General features: G+C 43.0%; 2 protein-coding genes across 2 annotated transcripts in view; both read left to right on the top strand.

The window, feature by feature from the left end:
* Window positions 1-967: 967 nt before the first annotated feature.
* On the top strand, window positions 968-8,035 carry LOC311140376 (NLR family CARD domain-containing protein 3-like; the record flags this gene model as incomplete). Its single annotated transcript, XM_084175406.1, has 5 exons — window positions 968-1,123; window positions 4,658-4,774; window positions 5,096-5,180; window positions 5,311-5,539; window positions 6,273-8,035. Exons 1-5 carry the CDS (start codon window positions 996-998, stop codon window positions 8,033-8,035), a joined length of 2,322 nt encoding a protein of 773 aa, XP_084031532.1. The 5' UTR covers window positions 968-995.
* Window positions 8,036-13,353: 5,318 nt separating this feature from the next.
* The window catches only part of LOC311140366 (stonustoxin subunit beta-like), a gene marked incomplete at its 5' end in the record, with an annotated part of 5,649 nt that continues 3,039 nt past the window's right edge, over window positions 13,354-15,963 (top strand). The window contains one exon of the mRNA XM_084175394.1: window positions 13,354-13,402. Within this exon, the coding sequence (XP_084031520.1) occupies window positions 13,354-13,402 (49 nt within the window). The remainder of the gene's footprint in view (window positions 13,403-15,963) is intronic.

Genomic DNA, 15,963 nt, shown 5'->3' with positions numbered 1-15,963 from the left:
GATACTTCATCAGAAGTGTCCACTTAACTTGAGGGCTGAGGGGAGAGGGAGTCTTTTAAGTGTTTGAAACGCTGCCATGGATAGTTTCGAAGTAACATTACCACATGATCAATGACGTCCGAAGCTTCGTTTGAGCTCACACTTTTTGGAACCATGTGTTGCAAAATGCGAGAGATCTCACTGATTTCTCCCTGGTGCCGGTGCTTTTTTCAAAGCAAAGTCTTTTTCTAACACTGACCTCCACTGGACACCTTATTCACACATTTAGTTTGATGTCTTCCAGTTTGTAGCCCCTGAATGGGAGCTCAGCAGGTAGGGACGGGGATTTGGATCAGACATCAATATAGGCACAAGATTGAATCCCTGCTATAGTTGAACAATTATTTTCTGTGAAACCACACTATTTTCCCATTGTTGTTTAAATAATGTGTTTTATTTAGTGTAACCTATGATAATATTATGTCTTTAGTATCCTAAATAATACCACATATGCATTGTTTTTCAAAACATAGTGAACCTGGAGGCAAAAAGCGAACCCCACATTCTAACTAAATGTTGTTTATTAGCACTCAAATCTATCAAGGGCATTTCCGGCACAATTTGGTGAAAGCCCCAAAGCGTTCAGAAAGCCTCTGATTCCCATCACTAGTGGACACCCCCATGAGTGTCTTTCAGAACCCCTCCTAAAACCACCTGTTTCGTTTTGGTTGTTGTTAGTGACTCTTTGTTTGTTCCTTCTTCTGTTTGAGAGACAATGTTTTATTTATTGTTGAGGAATGCAACAATGTTCCTGTGATTAAATTAAATCATGTTTGGATGTGTCTGTTAGTAAATTTTTTATTTCTAAGAGATAATGAGTAAAAGAGAACAATTGACATTCTAGAATGAGTTGTCACTGTGTTCACCACAACCAACATGCTGCATCTCTGTTTAGGGGTCAGTGGTCTAAAATTAGTGTCTCTGGGGAGAGAGAGGAGGGGGTCCCTGCCTCTAAAATGAGTCTCTCTGGGGAGAGAGAGGAGGGGGGCCCTGCCTCTAAAATGAGTCTCTCTGGGGAGAGAGAGGAGGGGGTCCCTGCCTCTAAAATGAGTCTCTCTGGGGAACATGACACCAAAGCTAAGAGGTGAGATTACAATTTTATGAAGAATGTATTAATTTTATTTACAAAATAAATAGCTATCTTAAGATGAATGCACTTACTGTAAATCACTCTGGATTAGAGTATCTGCTAAATCAGGAGTTCTCAATCCGGGGTCAGTGGAGGTACTGCAGGGGTTCTGCAGCACCCTGACTGGACTCGTTGCAATGGAAGACATTTGATAGAATTTTAATACGACACGACCACTTTGCCTACTCTTCATAATTGCCTAATATAATGGAATGCATATTTCTTTAACCAATTCTGATGGTTGTTACAAGTGGAATTTTGACAATATTACCATTATACCAACACACTCTTCACACCCGTTTAACAACTCTAAATAGCTTTGGCAAAAAAAACATTTGTCTCTCTGAAATGAAGCCATTAAGTGATCGATTTTAAACAAACACATGTCTGTCATTGAACAACACCATGCCACGATTAGCTAGTGAGAAAACACAACCATTTATTTGATCATTTCTTTAAACAATAGAAGCTAATTTACGAACATTTCTGAATATGGATATATAGCGTTTTGGAATGAAACTCTTCTTATGTTTCCCCATCTGAGCTCAGAGTAGATGAGAGATGTAATGTTTGTCTCTGTTGTGTTGAAGCCCAATCAAGCAGGAGAGACCAGCCTCCCCTGTACCCAGCTGTGTGTCCATGAAGAGTGACTGGTCTATGGCTCAACCTATATCCTTTACAGAGGGAGACTTTTCTACTGAACAAAGGTGCGAAGAACTCATGGGTCATGGTCAGTGAGTTAAACAACACTGTCTCTAGTCATTTCTCCTCTCCCATTTTACCATTTATTTTTGTTGTTTTCATAATCTATAGGCTAAACCTCTTTTCCATTTTCATAGTCCTGAAACAATATTAAACAAACACAACATTCCCTCCCTGTGTGTGTGTGTGTGTGTGTGTGTGTGTGTGTGTGTGTGTGTGTGTGTGTGTGTGTGTGTGTGTGTGTGTGCACTCCCTGGATGAGGAGATGTAATCTCTATCCTGATTGCCTAGTCACTTTTACCGCTACCTACATGTACATATTACCTCAATTACCTCAACTACCTGGTACCCTGCACATTGACTCAGTACTGGTACTCCTTATAGCCTCATTATTATTATTTTATTATGTTACTATTTCCTTTTTTTATTTAGCAAATTTTTTTTACTTTTTAACTAAATTGTTGGGAAAGGGCTCGTAAGTAAGCATTTCACGGTAAAGTGTACCACTGTTGTATTCGGCGCATGTGACAAATACAATTTAATTTAATTTAATTTGAAGGTCATGCATAAAAACATGTCATCAGGTCAAGCAGTAGTCTCACTCCGAACGGTCGTCTCACGCCGAACTGCGCATGTGCAGGCCGTCAAATCAAAGGCACTCCTTCCATATAAAGTTGTTTTTGACTAACATGAAAACGTGTCAGTTTGTCACTTTCACAAGGTTGAAGTAATAATGTGTTCAACTACTAAAGACAGAACATTTATAAAATGAACAAATCAATCAATCCAAATTAGATTTGTCACATGCTCCTAAAACAACAGGTGTAGACCTTACTGTGAAATGCTTACTTACGAGCCCTTAACCAACAATGCTGAGTTAAAAATTGAAAATTTGTCAGTTTGTTAAACTACTTAAGACAGAACATTTTCAAAATGAACAACTAAGGAAGTGATTTTTACCTCTCATTGACTTCTCAAACCCCAAACCCTGGCCTGGTCTGCTTCATATGCGTACCACAATTGTATATATTTTTACATCAGCAGTTGTCACAAAGTGCTTATATAGAAACCCAGTCTAAAACCCCAAAGAGCAAGCAATGCAGATGTAGAAGCACGGTGGCTAGGAAAAACTCCCTAGAAAGGCAGGAACCTAGGAAGAAACCTAGAGAGGAACCAGGCTCTGAGGGGAGGCCAGTCCTCTTCTGGCTGTGCTGGGGGGAGATTAAAAGAGGATATGGCCGTTAAGTTCATATCGTTCTTCAAGATGTTCAAATGTTAATAGATGACCAGCAGGGTCAAATAATAATCACTGTGGTTATAGAGGGTGCAAAACGTCAGCACCTCAGGAGTTAATGTCAGTTGGCTGTTCATAGCCGAGCATTCAGAGGTCGAGACAGCAGGAGTTATAGAGAGAGAGAGAGGGTCGAAACAGCAGGTTCGGGACAAGGTCGCACGTCCGTTGAACAGGTCAGAGTTCCAGATCCGCAGGCAGACCAGTAGAAACTGGATCAGCAGCACGACAAGGTATCACGTCCGGTGGAGCATGTGTCGATACTGATAGGATCGAAAGAAGGGGAGCGCTGCTCTCGGATCAGTTTTCTCCATTAAAATCATTCCTTAACATTATAATTATTTCACAATACTGACCACGGATCAGCTTCTAGAAAGATATTACTACCTACGGCTGCAAAAATTGAGGTAGTTTATTCTAGTGCTTACACAATAAAAATGCACTAAATCACAGATTCGGCACATCATTGTTCACATGTTAGGCGACACATCATGAAATATATTGAGACAAATTACAGACAGTAGCCTACAAGTAGCAAAATAAAACTAAATATATTGAACATTGAATATATTCAAATATGATTGAAATAGGCCTATAGCCTACTGTTTAGATTGTAATGCAGTCATCTCGGTTTTCATTTGAAGCATAATTTGTGTACTTCCCTTGTTTGAATCAATTGCAAAGACATTGGCAACTTTGTATTTGTAGTCAACTTTGTTCTGAATTTATCGGTGGTCAAAAAGAGACGGATAAACCATGTTATTCTATTTTTAGCGGAGATCTTCTGTGTATAAAGTGACGCGGGAGGGCAAAAAAGCATCTAACGACGCACTTGGCTGTTCTACAAGTGGTCTGAGGCAGGTGTTAGAATATGAGCGTTTTCATGTGCAACGTTAATAACGATGGTTTTGGGAAACAGCTCCGAGATATAACAATGCTTCTACGAAGGTTCTAACGATTAACTTGGCCTTAAAATGCTTTTGGGATACCAGGCCCTGGGCAAAAACATCTGCTAAATAACTAAAATGTGAAATGTAAATGTTTTACATACAGATCTCATATTACTGTATAAAAAAAAAAAAAAAAGTAGATTTAAGTATTGATGTCACAAGTGTATCATTTGTACAGTTCTTTATTAAAACTGTAGTTATTTGTTACATTTAACTGTGTAAAATCTAGCAGTACTACATATTTCTCTGAGAGTGAGGCAGATATATAGCATTTTGCAAAAAAAAAAACATTTGTCTCTCTGAAATGAAGCCATTAATTGATCGATTTTAAAGAAACACATGTCTGTCATTGAACAACCCCCTGCCATGATTAGATAGTGAAAAAATACACCAATCTCTTTCATAATTTCTTTAAACAATAGAAGCTAATTTACTAACATTTCTGAAAATGGATATATAGCATTTTGGAATGAAACTCTTCTTATGTTTCCCCATCTGAGCTCAGAGTAGATGAGAGATGTAATGTTTGTCTCTGTTGTGTTGAAGCCCAATCAAGCAGGAGAGACCAGCCTCCCCTGTACCCAGCTGTGTGTCCATGAAGAGTGACCGGTCTATGGATCCTCCTCTACACTTTAGAGAGGGAGACTTTTCTACTGAACAAAGGTAAGAAGAACTCATGGGTCATGGTCAGTGAGTTAAACAACACTGTCTCTAGTCATTTCTCCTCTCCCATTTTACCATTTATTTTTGTTGTTTTCATAATCCATAGGCTAAACCTTTTTTCCATTTTCATGGTCCTAAAACAATATTAAACAAATACAACATTCCCTCCCTGTGTGTGTGTGTGTGTGTGTGTGTGTGTGTGTGTGTGTGTGTGTGTGTGTGTGTGTGTGTGTGTGTGTGTGTGTGTGTGTGTGTGTGTGTGTGTGTGTGTGTGTGTGCACTCCCTGGATGAGGAGATGTAATCTGATGTTTTGTCCACAGAAACCAACAGGAGAGATCAGAGTCAGAGATTCTCAGTGGTCAGTCTTCCCAGAGTCATCAAACAGACCTGGCCTCCATATTCAGTGTATGTGGTCCTGTTATGTACATTTGTTTTTTGTTTACCTCAAGTAAAGTTGATCTGTCAATCATTCATTCATGTGTTAATGAGAAAGCATTTAGTCTCTTGCTTAACTTATTTACTTGATTTATTTCAGTTGCTTGAAGAGAATATTATGACATTTGTGAAGAACGAGCTGAAGATGTTCAAGAGGATTCTTAGTCCAGAACTCCCAGAAGGCTTTGAGAGTCAGAAGCAGGATAAGGAAGTGGTGGATGCTGAAGATGAGAAGCAGGAGAGCAGTGCCAGAGAGGGGGCTCTGAAGATCACACTGCACGTCCTGAGGAAAATGAACCAGAAGGAGCTTGCTGACACACTGGAGAAAAGTAAGAGCTGTCTGCCTCATGTTGAATGCTGTTTTAGAACATTTAAAAGCTGTGCAACTCAGTGATATTGTAGCAGCCTTAACACAACACCTAGTGACCTCATCAAGTAGCAATAGGGATGTGTTGTGGTGATTAATTGAGAGAGAGAGAGAGAGAGAGAGAGAGAGAGAGAGAGAGAGAGAGAGAGAGAGAGAGAGAGAGAGAGAGATAATACCAATAATTGTGACACTCTGGCTCCGGGACTTTTGTATTTGAGCCAGGGTGTATTTTGTTATGTTTGGTTGGGTGTTTCTAAGGGTTGTATTTCTAGGTTTGGTCAATGACTCCCAATCGGAGGTAACGAGTGTCAGCTGTCGGCTCGTTATCTCTGATTGGGAGCCATATTTATTTCTGTATGTTTTCCTGTGGGGTTTGTGGGTTTTTGTTCCAAGTTCAGTCTTTGTCACTGTTGGACTTCACTATCGTCTTTTGTTTTGTATTGACGTGCTTTACTAATTAAAGTCATCATGTTCACTCGCAACGCTGCGCCTTGGTCTCCTGTTTTAGACGATCGTGACAATAATAATATAATCAGTCACACCAGTCTGTAATGCATTATGAAAACATTTACACATTTATACAGTCAGTTAAGCGAAGAAATGATTATAATTAAAACATTTATAACAGTCCTAGAATGCTGTAGGCATTAAAACAGATGTAATATTAATATCCTCTGTGTTATTTCTTCATTCAGATGAGCTTGCTGTGATTTGCCAACGTGGACTCAAATCTAATCTAAAGAAGAAGTTTCAATGTGTATTTGAGGGGATCGCTAAACAAGGAAACCCAACACTTCTCAATAAGATCTACACAGAGCTCTACATCACAGAGGGTGGAACAGGAGAGGTCAATAATGAACATGAGCTGAGACAGATTGAGACAACAACCAGGAAACAAGCAAGACCAGAGATGGCAATCAAATGTAACGACATATTCAAACCCTTAACTGGACAAGACAAACTTATCAGAACTGTGCTGACAAAGGGAGTCGCTGGCATTGGAAAAACAGTCTCTGTGCAGAAGTTCATTCTGGACTGGGCTGAAGGAAAAGCAAATCAGGATGTCCAATTTGTATTTTCATTCCCTTTTCGGGAGCTGAATTTGATGAACAGGGAAAAAAACACTTTGATTGAACTTCTCAATCACTTCTCAAAGGAAACCAAAGAATCAAGAATCTCCAACTACGACAAGTACAAAGTTCTGTTAATCTTTGATGGTCTGGATGAGTGCCGACTGCCCCTAGACTTCCAGAAGAACAAGATCTGTTGTGACGTCACAGAGTCAACCTCAGTGGATGTTCTGCTGACAAACCTCATCAAGGGAAATCTGCTTCCCTCTGCTCTCCTCTGGATAACTACCCGACCTGCAGCAGCCAATCAGATCCCTTCAGTGTGTGTTGACCAGGTGACAGAGGTACGAGGGTTCAATGACCCACAGAAGGAGGAGTACTTCAGGAAGAGATTCAGTGATGCGGACCTGGCCAGCAGAATCATCTCACACATAAAGACATCAAGGAGCCTCCACATCATGTGCCACATTCCAGTCTTCTGTTGGATTTCTGCAACAGTCCTTGAACACATGTTGAGTACAGACAAGAGAGAAGAGATGCCCAAGACTCTGACTGAGATGTACTCACACCTTGTGGTGTTTCATACCAAACAGAAGAATGAAAAGTATCTTGGGAAAGAAGAGACAGGTCCACACTGGAATAAAGAGAGCATTCTGTCACTGGGAAAACTGGCTTTTCAACAGCTTATGAATGGCAATCTGATTTTCTATGAAGAAGACCTGAAAGAGGCTGGCATTGATGTCAATGAAGCCTCAGTGTACTCAGGATTGTGCACACAGCTCTTTAAAGAGGAATGTGGGCTGTACCAGGACAAGGTGTACTGCTTCGTGCATCTGAGCATTCAGGAGTTTCTGGCTGCTGTATTTGTGTTCCTCTCATTCATCAACAACAATGAGAATCTAATGGCCGAACCTCAAGTTACTGAAGTTACTGTCTTCAAGAGTGCTGTGGATAAAGCCTTACAAAGTGAGACGGGAAACCTGGACCTGTTCCTCCGCTTCCTTCTGGGCCTCTCACTGGAGTCCAATCAGAAGCACTTACGAGGTCTACTGACAAAGACAACAAGCAGCTCACAGAGCCATAAAGAAATAGTCAAGTACATCAAGGAGAAGATCAGGGAGAATCCCTCTCCAGAGAGGTGCATCAATCTGTTCCACTGTCTGAATGAACTGAATGACCATTCTCTAGTGGAGGAGATCCAAAGATACCTGAGATCAGGAAGTCTCTCAGAAGAAGAACTTTCACCTGCACAGTGGTCAGCTCTGGTCTTTGTGTTGCTGACTTCAGAAAATGAGCTGGATGTGTTTGACCCAAAGAAATACTCCAGATCAGAGGAAGGTCTTCTGAGGCTGCTGCCAGTGGTCAAAGCCTCCAGAGCTGCTCTGTGAGTAAATACAATTATATTTAAGTACTAATCATCAGGAAGAAATATTATGTTTAGAGAAAAACATGTATTATAAAATGTATATCATATATAATATTAAATTGAAAAACGTACTGAATCAATGCATTGATGTTCACATTAGTATAACAATATGACCATACAATTCTAGGAGACGGAAGATAAATCTATATGTTGTTTAAGAGAATAAACCAAATGCATCTACCATTGTCCTTCTACATGTCACTATCGTCGTAGGGAATAGACCAAGGCGCAGCGTGATGAACGAATGTTTATTTACCTTTAGTGATAAATACTGACAATGAACAAAAACAACAAACGACTCGTAACATCCTAGGTAACAATGACCAACACGGAACAAGAACCCACAAAAACAAAGGGAAAAACAGACAGTTTAAATATGGCTCCCAATCAGAGACAACCAGCCACAGCTGACACTCGTTGCCTCTGATCGGGAGTCACTCAGGCCAACATAGAAATAAACAAACTAGAAAGAACACACCCTGGCTCAACATGTAGAGTCCCAGAACCAGGGTGTTACAGTACCCCCCCCTAAAGGCGCGGACTGCGACCGCGCCTCAACTAGAGCAAAACAGGGGAGGGCTGGGTGGGCATTCCTCCTCGGCGGCGGTTCTGGCTCCGGCCTTGCCACCACCCTCCAATAAACCCCCCATAGCTCCCCTGGTCCGGTCTGGCCCCGCTGGCTGGAGCTGAACTGGACGTAGCAGGAGCGGTTAGCTTCAGCTCCGTAGTGGAGCAGTTGACAGGTACCTTACCAGGCACCGGTGACCCAGGCACGGGTTGTGCTGGACTGACGACTCGCACCCCTGGCTTGGTGCGTGGAGTAGGACCGGGCCGAACCGGGCTGACGACTCGCACCCCTGGCTTGGTGCGTGGAGTAGGAACGGGCCGGACCGGGCTGACGATGCGCACCCCTGGCTTGGTGCGTGGAGTAGGAACAGGCCGGACCGGGCTGGCGACGCACACCGTAGGCTTGGTGCGAGGAGCAGGGACAGGCCGGACCGGGCTGACGATGCGCACCCCTGGCTTGGTGCGTGGAGTAGGAACAGGCAGGACCGGGCTGGCGACACACACCGTAGGCTTGGTGCGAGGAGCAGGGACAGGCCGGACCGGGCTGGCGACGCACACCGTAGGCTTGGTGCGAGGAGCAGGGACAGGCCGGACCGGGCTGGCGACGCACACCGTAGGCTTGGTGCGTGGAGCAGGGACAGGCCGGACCGGGCTGGCGACGCACACCGTAAGCTTGATGCGTGGAGCAGGGACAGGCCGGACCGGGCTGGCGACGCACACCGTAGGCTTGGTGCGAGGAGCAGGGACAGGCCGGACCGGGCTGGCGACGCACACCGTAGGCTTGGTGCGAGGAGCAGGGACAGGCCGGACCGGGCTGGCGACGCACACCGTAGGCTTGGTGCGTGGAGCAGGGACAGGCCGGGCCGGGCTGGCGACGCGCACCCTAGGCTTGGTGCGAGAGGCAGGAACAGGCCGGGCCGGGCTGGCGACGCGCACCGTACACTTGGTGCGAGGGGCCGTAACAGGCCGGACCGTACTGGGGACACACACCACTGGCTCTACTTTGACCAGTGGCCCCCGTAACCTTGTGGCCTTCTGAATACGCCCCTTTTCTGCCTCCGTCAGCCCCTTCGTCCATGCCGTGTGCCCCCCCCTAAACATTTTTTGGGGTTGCCTCTCGTCCGTCCGACGATGACACTGCTGACGCCGCTGCTCCTCTCTCGCCAGGGCCTTAATCCTAGCCCATGGCCCTTTGCCCCCGAGCATGTCCTCCCAGGACCACGATTTGCCCACCTGGGCCATCGCCAACCTCTCCATCTCCTTTCCTGGCGCTTCCTCCCATGTCCAGTCTGCCTGCTCCTGGACACGCTGCTTGGTCCTTGTATTGTGGGTTCTTCTGTCACGATCGTCGTAGGGAATAGACCAAGGCGCAGCGTGATGAACGAACATGGTTAACTTTATTTTCTTTAGTGATAATAGAAACAACAATAAACAAAACAAGAAACGACTCGTGAAGTCCACGGTAACAATGACCAACACGGAACAAGAACCCACAAACACAAAGGGAAAACAGACAGTTTAAATATGGCTCCCAATCAGAGACAACCAGCCACAGCTGACACTCGTTGCCTCTGATCGGGAGTCACTCAGGCCAACATAGAAATAAACAAACTAGAAAGAACACACCCTGGCTCAACATGTAGAGTCCCAGAACCACGGTGTTACACTACACTACTGGTGTTAAATTAACAGTGTGTTTGTGAAATCATGATGATCTCTTTGCAGGCTGTCATTCTGTGGACTCACAGAGAAAGGCTGTGCTTCTCTGGTCTCAGCTCTGAAGTCAAACCCCTCACACCTGAGAGAGCTGGATCTGAGTAACAATGTCATGAAGGATTCAGGAGTGAAGCTGCTCTCTGCTGTCCTGGGGAATCCCCACTGTAAACTGGAGACTCTGAGGTCAGTATTCCTGTAGTTGGTCAACAAGTGATAACTGCTCACCAGATCCACATGTGTTTACCAGGCACACATAGTCCACACCATATGTGTTTGGACAGTGAAGCTTACAGTTTTACATTTGGTGCTATGCTCCATAATTTTGGATTTGAGATATAATGTTTCATATTAAGTGACATTACAGAATGTCGCCTTTTATTTGAGGTTAATGGTGAGAGGTTAGCATTTGTTGTAGCCTCTGTATCTTTCTCACTCATTATTATTCATGATTCATTCATGATATTTCTCAATCATGGCATCATCAGGATTACTTTAGTAGTGTTTAGAAACATGTTATCTACTCACTTAGAAAGAAAATGACTCAACACCAACGAATAGTAGTGTGGTTTTAATATGATTTGACTCTTTGCAGGCTGTCAGGCTGTCTAGTCACAGAGGAAGGCTGTGCTTCTCTGGTCTCAGCTCTGAAGTCAAACCCCTCACACCTGAGAGAGCTGGATCTGAGTAACAATGACCTGAAGGATTCAGGAGTGAAGCTGCTCTCTGCTGTCATGGGGAATCCCCACTGTAAACTGGAGGTCAGTAAGACTCTGAGGTCAGTATTCCTCAATGAACACACACACACTGGACACACACTGGACACACACACACACACACACACACATACACACACACACACACACACACACACACACTGGACACACACACACTGGACACACACACACACACACACACTGGACATATACACGGGACACATACACACACACAATGATTAATTTAGTAGTGTTTAGAAACATGTTATCTACTGTTAATTATAATACATTAATTCATATATATATATATGACCTGTCAAAAGTTTGGACATACCTACTTATTCAAGGTTTTTTTTTTTTTTTTTTTACTATTTTACTATAAGACATTAAAGCTATGAAATAACACATATGGAATCATGTAGTAACCAAGAAAGTGAAAATATATTTTATATTTGAAATTGTTCAAATAGCCACCCTTTGTCTTGATGACAGCTTTGCACACTCTTGGTATTCTCTCAACCAGCTTCACCTGGAATACTTTTCCAACATTCTTGAAGGAGTTCCCACATATGCTGAGCACTTGTTAGTTGCTTTTCCTTCACTCTGCGGTCCAACTCATCCCAAACCATCTCAATTGGGTTGAGGTCGGGTGATTGTGGAGGCCAGGTCATCTGATGCAGCACTCAATCACTCTCCTTCTTGGTCAGCCTGGAGGTGTGTTGGGTCATTGTCCTGTTAAAAAACAAATGATAGTCCCACTAAGCCCAAACCAGATGGGATGGCGTGACGCTGCAGAATGCTGTGGTAGCCATGCTGGTTAAGTATGCCTTGAATTCTAAATAAATCACAGACAGTGTCACCAGCAAAGCACCCCCACACCATAACACCTCCTCCTCCATGCTTTACGGTGGGAACTACACATGCGGAGATCATCCGTTCACCCACACCGCTTCTCACAAAGACACGGCGGTTGGAACCAAAAATCTCCAATTGGGACTCCAGACCAAAGGTGTAATGTCCATTGCTCGTGTTTCTTGGCCCAAGCAGGTCTCTTATTATTATTGGTGTCCTTTAGTTGTGGATTCTTTGCAACAATTCGACCATGAAGGCCTGATTCACACAGTCCCCTCTGAACAGTTGATGTAGAGATGTGTCTGTGACTTGAACTCTGTGAAGCATTTATTTGGACTGCAATTTCTGAGGCTGGTAACTCTAATGAACTTATCCTCTGCAGCAGAGGTAACTTTGGGTCTTCCATTCCTGTGGCGGTCCTCATGAGAGCCAGTTTCATCATAGCGCTTGATATTTTTTTGCGACTGCACTTGAAGAAACTTTAAAAGTTCTTGAAATGTTCCGTATTGACTGACCTTCATGTCTTAAAGTAATGATGGACTGTCGTTTCTCTTTGCTTATTTGAGCTGTTCTTGCCATAATATGGACTTGGTCTTTTACCAAATAGGGCTATCTTCTGTATACCCCCCCCCCCCCCCCCCCCTTACCTTGTCACAACACAACTGACTGGCTCACATTAAGAAGGAAATAAATTGAGGAAATTAACTTTTAAGAAGGCACACCTGTTAATTGAAATGCATTCCAGGTGACTACCTCATGAAGCTGGTTGAGAGAATGGCAAGAGTGTGCAAAGCTGTCATCAAGGCAAAGGGTGGCTATTTGAAGAATCTAAAATCTTAAATATATTTTGATTTGTTTAACACTTTTTTGGTTACTACATGATTCCATATGTGTTATTTCATAGGTTTGATGTCGTCACTATTATTCTACAATGTAAAAAATAGTTTAAAAAAAACTAAACAAAAACTTGAATGAGTAGGTGTGTTCAAACTTTCGACTGATAGTGTATATATACATATATGAACATATATGGTAGGTTTCAGGACTCTGACGTATCTGAAAATGTTGAAAAAATATATTTTCACCACCAAAGAATTGCAGTGTGGTTTTAATGTGATTTGACTCTTTGCAGGCTGTCACGCTGTCTAGTCACAGAGGAAGGCTGTGCTTCTCTGGTCTCAGCTCTGAAGTCAAACCCCTCACACCTGAGAGAGCTGGATCTGAGTAACAATGACCTGAAGGATTCAGGAGTGAAGCTGATCTCTGCTGGACTGGGGAATCCCCACTGTAAACTGGAGACTCTGAGGTCAGTCTTCCTGTAGTTGGTCAACAAGTGATAACTGTTCACCAGATCCACATGTGTTTACCAGGCACACATAGTCCACACCATATGTGTTTGGACAGTGAAGCTTACAGTTTTACATTTGGTGCTATGTTCCAGCAATTTAGATTTGAGATAGAATATTTCATATTAGGCAACAGTATGTAATGTCACCTTTTATTTGAGGATATTCATATATATTTTACCGTTTAGAAATGAAAGCACTTAATGCATCTAGTTCTCCCATTTGAAAAAGTATTTCATTATTTGGACAAATTAATTTAGTCCAAAGTTTAGTGTTTGGTCCAATATACTCTGCCTGCAGTGGTTACATCAAGCTTGTGATTCTACAAACTTGTTGAATACATTTGCAGTTTGTCTTGGTTGTGTTTTGGATGATGTTTTTCCCAATAGAAACTGAATGGTGAATAATGTCCTGTCATTTTGGAGTCACTTCACTTGTATTGTCAGTAAGAATAGAAGATGTTTCTGAACACTTCTACATTCATGTGGATGCTACCATGATTATGAATAATCATGAATGAATCGTGAATGATGATGAATGAGAAAGTTACAGAGGAACAAGGATCATACCCCCTCTGTTATTGGTAATGGTGAGAGGTTAGCATGTTTTGTTGTAGCCTCTGTAACTTTCTCACTCATTATTATTCATGATTCATTCATGATTTTTCTTAATCATGGCATCATCAGGATTAATTTAGTAGTGTTTAGAAACATGTTATCTACTCACTTAGACAGAAAACTACTCCAGTCATCATCCACCATTCAGTTACTATTGGGCAAAACATAACCCAAAACACAACCAAAACAAACTGCAAATGCAACCAATGAGTTTACAACCAAATACTCAACTTTTGACTACTTTAATACACTGTAAGTCAAATGGTCAGAATACGTTTGACTTCGTCAAATGGGGGGAATAGATCCATTAAGTGCTTTCATTTCTAAACGGTGAAACAGATATGTATTAAAATACCCTCAAATAAAAGGTGACATTATATACTGTCACCTCATATGAAACATTTGATCTCAAATCTCAAATCCAAAATGTTGGAGTATAGAGCCACATTTAAAATGTTAGCTTCACTGTCAAACTAGATATGGTGTGGACTGTATACTCAATACAATCTAAATCTGATACCTCACTGTCTGTCTTTTGACTGATACTGCGTTTTAAACTGCTCTGGTCAGTCTACTCAAATATTTGTAATATGCATTTTTCTATCTACAAGCAATACTTTGATAATTTGTAATTTCTAATAATGATACATTCATTTATGAATAGATATGGCAGGTTTCAGGACACTGATATATCTTAATATGTAGAAAAAATATACTGCCACTATTTTCACCATCAAAGAATAGCAGTGTGGTTTTAATATGATTTGACTCTTTGCAGGCTGTCAGGCTGTCTAGTCACAGAGGAAGGCTGTGCTTCTCTGGTCTCAGCTCTGAAGTCAAACCCCTCACACCTGAGAGAGCTGGACCTGAGCTACAATCACCCAGGAGACTCAGGAGTCAGACTGCTCTCTGCTGGACTGGAGGATCCACACTGCAGACTGGAGAAACTCAAGTATGTAGAGGGTTTATGTCAATGTTCATATCAGACATGTTGGAGTTATCAGGCTAGTTAAGACAAACTCTGACCACCACTTGGACTAAGTTATATAAACACTGTGTGTGTGTGTGTGTGTGTGTGTGTGTGTGTATGTGTGTGTGTGTGTGTGTGTGTGTGTGTGTGTGTGTGTGTGTGTGTGTGTGTGTGTGTGTGGTGTGTGTCCAGTGTGTGTCCAGTGTGTGCATGTGTGTGTGTGTGTGTGTCCAGTGTGTGTGTGTGCACGTGTATCAGGACACACACTGGACACACACAGACTGGACACATACACACACACTGGTCACACACACACACTGGACACACACACACAAACTCACACGGACACACACACACTCACACTGGACAAACACACACACACACACACACACACACACACACACACACACACACTGGACACACACACACATACTGGAAACACACACACACAAACTCACACGGACACACACACTGGACACACACACACACTGGACACAAACTGGACACACACACTCACACTCACACTCACACAGGACAAACACACACACACACACACACACACACCCACACACACACACACACACACACACACTGGACACACACACACATACTGGAAACACACACACACTGGACACACACACTGGACACACACACTGGACACACACACACACTGGACACAAACTGGACACACACACTCACACTCACACGGACACACACACTGAACACACACACTGGACACACACACACACATTCACACTGGACACACACACACACGCTGGACACACACACACACACATCCTTGACACACACACACACACACACACACACTGGACACACACACACACACACACTGGACACACGCACACACACACACTGGACACACACACACACACACACACTGGACACACACACACACACACACACACTGGACCAGCACACTCACACACACACAAACACACACACACACACTGGAAACACACTCACACTGGACATACACACACACACACTGGACATACACACACTGGACACACACACACACTGGACACACACACTGAAAACACACACTGGACACACACACACTGAAAACACACACACACTGGACACACACA

The sequence above is a fragment of the Coregonus lavaretus genome (genome assembly GCF_964263955.1).
Source record: "Coregonus lavaretus genome assembly, chromosome: 2".
Lineage (NCBI taxonomy): Eukaryota > Metazoa > Chordata > Actinopteri > Salmoniformes > Salmonidae > Coregonus > Coregonus lavaretus.
This window is presented reverse-complemented; position numbering and strand designations above follow the sequence as displayed.